Source organism: Trachurus japonicus, chromosome 1, assembly GCF_045865225.1.
Source record: "Trachurus japonicus isolate A0001 chromosome 1, Traja_1.0".
NCBI classification, from domain to species: domain Eukaryota; kingdom Metazoa; phylum Chordata; class Actinopteri; order Carangiformes; family Carangidae; genus Trachurus; species Trachurus japonicus.
This window is the reverse complement of record NC_140907.1, coordinates 14,078,862-14,086,726: the sequence shown is the minus strand read 5'-3', so window position 1 is coordinate 14,086,726 and position 7,865 is coordinate 14,078,862. Positions and strand designations below refer to the sequence as shown.

General features: G+C 43.1%; 1 protein-coding gene across 1 annotated transcript; it reads right to left on the bottom strand.

The window, feature by feature from the left end:
- Positions 1-6,414: 6,414 nt before the first annotated feature.
- On the bottom strand, positions 6,415-7,712 carry LOC146991535 (lysozyme g-like). The gene is made up of 5 exons (XM_085774167.1): positions 7,554-7,712; positions 7,278-7,346; positions 6,943-7,139; positions 6,697-6,847; positions 6,415-6,607 (listed from the first exon to the last, which is right to left on the bottom strand). Exons 1-5 carry the CDS (start codon positions 7,555-7,557, stop codon positions 6,477-6,479), a joined length of 552 nt encoding a protein of 183 aa, XP_085630293.1. The 5' UTR covers positions 7,558-7,712; the 3' UTR covers positions 6,415-6,476.
- Positions 7,713-7,865: the final 153 nt, after the last annotated feature.

Here is a 7,865-nt window from a genome sequence, read left to right as displayed (position 1 = left end):
AATGGGCTGTAAACCAGGTAGAGCAGTAGGCCTAAGTCTTCTTAAAGCAGAAGTAAGCAGAATGTTTGTGTTAATATAAGTCTTAAATAGTTATTTATTTCGACGGCAATCACTTACATAGAGTGTTTGGTCTGAAACACGGGTCTGTCAGTCACTCTGCTTTGCTGTAAGCCGAGGAGAAAACTTTCCTTGTATCCTACAACCTTTATCCAATGAGGAGAGAGAACGGCATAAAGGGGCAGTCCTCTCTGTGTGTGCAGCCAAGGGATGCGCGTGAATGTGGTGACGTAGGGACGAGGGCGGGGACTGCTAAATCCATCGGCTGACAAGTGTCATGTTCGTGTTCCAAGGATGAGGCCGTGTTGATAGCAAGTAACTTAGTTTAATGTCTTACGTTCTCAACAACATACATGTGGCTCCATGCAGTCTTGCTCTACCTCGCTATATGGTACGGTAAGCTGACTACTAACCAGTACTGCCGCCTAGCGGTCAAACATGTAATAACATCTAATCATAACATCCCCCCTTTTCTAAGGTAAAATGCATTAACATGAATCATCACATTAGCTGTGTCAGTCATTTCAACCATTTCACATTCAGCATAACTCTGCAACACATAAGCACTATTAACAGTTTATATCAGATTGCATAACTCATATCTAAGCCAACACTAGACCATTTAGAACACATTCACAACATCAATCAATATACATTTTGTTCAACATCTTTAACATGCATACTGAATTTTCTTTGTTTATAAGTTCAGTCTATCAGGCTTTCTGATTTCTCTTGTGGACCTTCTTAACTCAGGTTCACTTGGAGTAGGTGTGTGAGAGTCAGTGTTACAGTCCATAACAGGTGTGGGAGTTACCTGAGATTCACCACAGGTTACACTGAGCTCACCAACAGTCCCTTGAGGAGTCTTTAACAGACTGCGACGATTGCGTCTGAGGATTTGTCCATCATCAGTTTTCACTGCGTACGATCGTGGAGCAACTTCTTGCAGGACAGTTGCTTTTGTACTCCATCCATCAGCATCCTCAATCCTGACTGTGTCGTTGGTAGTCAGTGGAGGGAGATGCTTGGTTGTTCTGTCATAGAATGACTTTTGCATCATTTTCTGTTGTCGTAGCTTATGTTCAATCTTTGAGTGATTCTTTTGCTTTAATTTGTCGTTTTGATGTTCGTAGCTTCCTCTTCATCAGCAGTTCAGCTGGTGATAGGCCGCACTGAAGAGGTGATGCTCTGTAGCTCAATAAAGCCAGATACGGATCCGAGTCACTGTCAGCTGCTTTCTTTAGGAGTTGCTTGAGAATGTGAACTCCTTTTTCAGCTTGCCCGTTTGACTGTGCATAGTGTGGGCTTGACGTCACATGCTTGAAATCATATTGCTCTGCAAACTTCTGCCATTCTTTGCTGCTGAAGCAGGGGCCATTGTCGCTCACCACGATGTGTGGGATGCCATGCCTGGCGAAGATAGATTTAGCATGTGTTATGACACAAGTTGATGTTAAGCTTGTTAGTAGCGCCATCTCAGGGAAGTTTGAGTAGTAATCCATTACCACTAAATAGTCTTTACCTCTGAGATGAAACAAGTCCATTCCTACTTTGTGCCATGGTGCTGTTGGCACCTCAGCTACCACCATAGGCTCTTTGCTCTGCTTGTTCCTGTGTTTCTGGCATGTTTCACATTTACTTATAAGTGTTTCAATGTCTTTGTTCAGTCCGGGCCAGAAAACCGTATCTCTCGCCCTCCTTTTGCACTTTTCGATGCCGAGATGACCTTCATGTATCCTGTGCAACATGTCCATTCTCAAAGCCCGTGGAATAACAATCCTGCCCTTTTTCAACAGCAGACCATCCACAGTACTAAGCTCACCTCTGACATGGTAAAATTGTGGACACGAACCAGCTGGCCATCCCTCATCCATGTTCTTCATGACATGCTGTAGCTCAGCATCCGTTGCTGTAGCCTCAGCTATTTGTCTTGACTTTGTGTCAGACACAGGCAGTGTAGCCGACACCATGTTCACGTGACACTGTATGTCCTCGTCTGTCGCACTCACACTGTCGCCTATAGTTGCTCTGGATAGGGCATCAGCAAGGACTAGGTGTTTACCTGGAGTATATATCAGTTCAAAATCATACCTTTGCATCTTCATCATTAACCGCTGAATCCGTGGAGACATTTCATTCAGATTCTTTTTGATGATGGCGACCAGCGGTCGATGATCAGTTTCGACTGTGAAAGACGGCAGGCCGTACACGTAACTATGAAACCGCTCCAAACCATACGCCAGTCCCAAACATTTGATTGGCCGCCCATTGTAGTCTTTCAGTCCAGATTCTTTTCTTTTTATTTGTGGCTTATTTTTCATTGCCTTCACATCACACATGCTTATGAGATTTGCTTTCGCACCAGTGTCCAATCTCATGGTGACTACAGTCCCATTTATCATTAGAGGAGCTATCCACTTATCTTCTTTAGTGACATCATTTACATTGTCTGGCTTATTTATTTGTTCACTTTCACAATTCACCATTCCAACAAAGAACGTGTCACTTAGATCAGGCTCGTCTATTAAGTTTACAGTTTTTTCTTTTTTCCCCTCTTTCCATTTGGAGAAGCATTGTTTAGCAAAATGATTCTTGCCTTGGCAAGTGGAGCATTGCTTACCAAACGCTGGACACTGTCTAGGCTTGTGCTGTGAGCCGCAGCGCCTGCAGTTTATCATCACGTCCTCCTGCTGTGCAGGCCGGGTCTGTGTGCGCCGTCTCCGCTGATACGACACTGCTCCAACCGCTGCCGCGCTGTCGCTCTGCGCCGAGGCGACTGCAGACATCTCGCTGAACGTCCTCACGTGCCTTTGGGACAGCTCACTGGCCTGGCAGATCTTAATGGCTCCTGCCAGCGTCAGCTCCATCTCCCGTAGTAGCCTCTCTCTGACCTTTTTATCCTCAACGCCGTAGACAATCTGGTCCCGGACCATGGAGTCCGTCAGCGCCGCGAAGTTGCAGGACTGCGCCTTTAGCCGCAAGTCCGTCAGGAAGCTATCGAAGGGCTCATGCTGGCGCTGTGTACGAGACCGAAACACGTACCTCTCGTACGTCTCGTTGTGTGTGTTGTGAGTATCAAACTTGCTAAGCACTACATCCAACTTTTCATTATCTTCAGGACTGTCAAACACGAACGTGTTAAATACTTCTATGGCCTGTGGCCCTGCTATTGTTAGCAGCAGCGCTACCTTTCTTGCCTCCGGCTTAGCCTCGAGTCCCGTAGCAGCAACATAAAGGTGAAACCGTTGTTTGAAGGTGCGCCAGTTCTCGTCGACATTCCCCGTCAGTTTCAAACTTTCCGGTGGTTTTAAATCCATGTCGTCCATTCGAGTTTACTCCTGGTGCCATGTCATGTTCGTGTTCCAAGGATGAGGCCGTGTTGATAGCAAGTAACTTAGTTTAATGTCTTACGTTCTCAACAACATACACGTGGCTCCATGCAGTCTTGCTCTACCTCGCTATATGGTACGGTAAGCTGACTACTAACCAGTACTGCCGCCTAGCGGTCAAACATGTAATAACATCTAATCATAACAACAAGAAGTTAGCCAAAACGACCGGATCGCTTACTTCTGCTTTAAGTTGCATGACTTGTACTCCCCAAGCTTGAACGCACACATTTGGGTGAATGTAAGGTGTGACATTGGGTGACCCCAAAATTGTGTAATGCATTAAAGGGACAACAAGGAGTTTCTCCAGCGGCAGAACGAAAAATGTGTTGTGATTGCATTCAACATTAGTTTTCTCTAGTCATAGTCTCCTCATATTGGACACTCAAGTGATCAGAGAGATGACGTTAAAAGCAATCACAACACTCAGGTGTATGTGTCGCATTTTTCTTTTGCATTTGTGTCATGGGTTTGTATATTTTTAATTTTGCATAATTTCTGTATTTGCAGCATATCTCAGTTGCACCATTTTTCTGTTGCATTTGTTTTATGTGTTTGTGTGTTTTTGGTTTTGCATACTTTCTTTCTGTATTTGCAGCATTTGACTGTTTCTGTGCATTTCTGTATAGGTTATTTGCAGCGATGGCCTTGTCAGACTGTAACAGTACACTGACCTGTGGTGCCAACTGTAATTCATTCCCTTTTAGGAATGTGAAAGTAATAATGCACACTTTCACTTTAGAAGAACTGTAGAGAACGAGCATATGAGCCCAGGTCAGGTCATTTAGTGTCAGCGAGGTGTGAGAAAGAGTGTGTCAGGTGGGGCTAAAATATGGTAATGGGTTTGTTTGTGGTCTGAAGGGCTAAGTAAATGTAATTTAGGAACAACATTATTACACTTTTTTTTTTTTTTTTTACTTATCAGTGTGAGATTAGTTTTGAACTTGGATTTTTTTTTTTTTTTTTTTTTTACTTCACACCACCTAAGAAGAGAGACCTTTCATTTTCAGTAGGATATTATGTTGCACGTGATGGCGTCACCCCGATGAATAACCTATATTGACTTTAAAATAGTGTGATTGTGTGCAGTTGTTTCTCTATGACTGTGTTCACCCTGTGATGGACTGAGAACCTGTGCAGTGTGTACCTCACCTTCACCAAATTTCAGCTCCAGCACCCCCCCTTTCCCTATCACCTGATACAGAAATGATGGATGCAAAGAGTAAATATACAATTCAACACATATTTAATGGTGACAACTTGCCAAAATATGAACAGACACAAAATGAGAAACGTTTAAGCCTTCAGAGGAGAATCCACAGTATCAAACTGTTTCCTGTGTTTACATGCCTTGTTTACATGATCTAAGGCATTGGTTCCCAACCTGGGAAACAAATTAGATAATCAAAATATTGTATAAACAAAGACAATAGGAACAAAAACCTATAACTGTTGTTTATTTTAGTTTTTTTTTTTGGAGATACTTTATTCTTTTGATGCACCTGTGAAAGCATGGGTTGTGAATGGGGGGTGGGGTGGCTTGTCTTTGACACAAGCGGAGGGGGGGGGGGGGGGTTTGTACCACTGAGCTCGTGCAATAACATCATTGGAGTAGTCTCCATTTGTGGTTTTAGAGTCCACCTCCTCATTGGGGACGATGTTCCTATCTCCTGCATTGTAGGCTGCTATCCCTCCTGAAGAAGACAAACACAACAACAATGAGATGTATGAAAGGAGCTTTGTCACACAAACATTAGTAGTTGAGTTAAACAAACCTTTCAGCTGCTTCTCTTTGCTCCACTCAGGAAATGTACAGTATGCCTGATGCGTGTGATGAAACGAATCAGGATGTCGATGGCTTGGCAGAGGTGGTCCTCACTGTCCCATGAGCCTTTTGGAGTGTGTCCACCTCCTTTTGGATTAACATCGATCTATGGAAATATCGGGGTTCAGACGGAAATCACTTCTTGGGTGGTCTTACATGGAGACATCACTTGAGACAATTGATAATAACCTGCATCAGCCCAAAGGTATCATATTCATTAATAATTCAAAAGTTTGATTCAAACCAGGCAAAGACCACACTCACTCCTTATCTTGCTGCTGTCTTCTATTTACCAGCAGAGGGTACACGCACGCACACACACACACACACACACACACTGAGGGAGTTCACCGGTGAGACATAAAACAGCTGGTTTCCAAGAACAGGCCTTCACAGCACCTACTGTTGTCCCACCCATTGTGACAGGTTTGTAAACCAGGGACAGCAGGAAATAAATGCAGCTTTCAGAAATGAGGCTGCAGGACTGGTGCAAGTCTTTATTAGGAAACTCCTTCTCATTTGCATAATATTGGGAGATTTGGGAATATAAATTATTATGCTGGCCTGCTCTCCCTGCCTCCCTTGCCTACCAGAATCTTCCTCCTTCAGCTGTAACTATACCTGCAACGATACCTAAAGCGCTTTTACTGTACATCATACATCACATTCACCCATTCACACACACATTCACACATATCATTACCATAATATATTTGTGGATTCTTATTCATTGATCCTATTAATGAGCTCATAATTTGCAAACCAGAGAGGATATTCTGCCACTAAACATGAAAAAACAAAAACAAAATCATTTGTATAAAATTTTATTCACTTCAACAACATTTCGTTAGATTTCGTTTTTATTTTTTTAAGTTTATTGTCAACATTGTGGTGCATTATGATGATACAGTCTTAAACTGAGCATTGCTGATTGCTGAAGAACTCCTGAGATTATAAAGAAACAATCAAGTGGAATGAAATAATTGAAACAAAATGCACTAAATGGCTGAAAATTCAACAATCAAGAGTCAAGCACTCTGAAAATGTACAACAGAAAAGTTCATGTCTGCTCCCTCACTGCATTTTCTCACAGGGAGACAGTGGTGCAGATGACAACTGTAGCCCTAACTTTAATCTCTAATGTTCTTTCTTTTTTTTGACACAAGGACATGGACAATGCAGAATGTTGTGAAGACCTTCAGCTCTCAAAAACCATTGTTTTTGTACCACTGAGCTCTGGCCACGACATCATTGGAGTAGTCTCTACCAGTTGTCCGCTCATCTACATTGGTGGATGTGACGCTTCCATCCCCCATGTTGTAGGCTGCGATGCCTCCTGCAGGGACAGGCAGAAATGAGAACAAAGCCAGACAAAATATGAGGAAAGTTGATGCACATAGAGTCGAGTGATTCAGTAAAACAAACCTTTCAGCTGAAGCTCTCTGTTCCAGCCTGGAAATTTACTGCGAATACGGTCAATGAAATAAACCAAGATCCCAGTGGCTTGGCGGATGTGTTCCTCGCTGTCCCAGGCACCCCTTGCTTCATGTCCACCTCCATTGGGCGTAATATCAACCTGAAGAGGTGAGAGTTAAATGGGATGAAGTCATTGTACTGTAATTTAAGTGTCTATTGAGGAGAAGTGAGAAAAACAACAGTAGGTGTTTGAACCTGCATCAGACCCCAGGCTCTACCCCCGTCTCCCCAGCCGTTGTTCAGTGCATTTCCAGCTCTGGACTCTCTGGAGATGATGCCAGCAATGAGAGCTGCATCAATTCCAGTTTCGCTTGCCACTTTGTTGATTTTTGACCTGTACTTTCCCATTCTGCCTTTGTCCGTCTGTGCCATGGTGTGTGAGGCCCTCACACCTTTAAGAGAGAAATAGAATAGAAAACAGATAAAAATCAGTGCCACAAACACCTGTTTGCCTCTCAGTGTGTAGCTATAGAAACCCCAGAGAGACAGATGGTTAAATGATTACTTTTCTACAATACTTGTGCTTTTACCTTCGTATCCCAGTCTGTCCTGCTGAGAGGTTTGCCATGACGCTCCAGTAGTAGGAATGCTGTTGATGCCTACAATTGTTTAGTTCAGGTTATTTTTCTACATATGCAGACATGAGGAAATGAGTACAAACCGCAGGAGTAATGGTTCTAGCAACTATTAAAATACAAACTGTAAGAATACTAATATGTTATGGGGAAAAAATTGAGATTCGTGATAAGATGCTGTTGTTCCTACCACAAGTACATTCAACAAAGATCAACTGTAAAACAACTCACTCATTTTTCCTGTTTCTTTGTCTGATATTCTTCTTTAAGCTGAAGTGTGAGAGCTGTAGCTCTGTGCTCCTCTGTCCTCTCTCTGGTATCAACACACAGGACAGCTCCAACTATTTATACACTAACTGTAGGACTTTCGTTTTCACTTTCACTTTCACGATGATGGTTTTATCTTGCTGTCGTTCTATTTTTCCCAATGGAGAGCATTTAACAGCCCTGGTGGGTGACTCACCACTGAAGAAGCCGCAGCTGATCTAGATTAAAAGTGCTTGTAAAAGGCACACGCCTCATAGTGTAGGAAACACTGCAGCC

Bases quoted from the DNA above. Each gene is read 5' to 3' on its own strand.
- LOC146991535 (XM_085774167.1), bottom strand. The intron at 7,140-7,277 runs GTAAAAGCACAA...TCTCTCTTAAAG, and splicing joins GGACAGACTGGGATACGAAG to GTGTGAGGGCCTCACACACC. The intron at 6,848-6,942 runs GTTCAAACACCT...TCACCTCTTCAG, and splicing joins GAGCCTGGGGTCTGATGCAG to GTTGATATTACGCCCAATGG.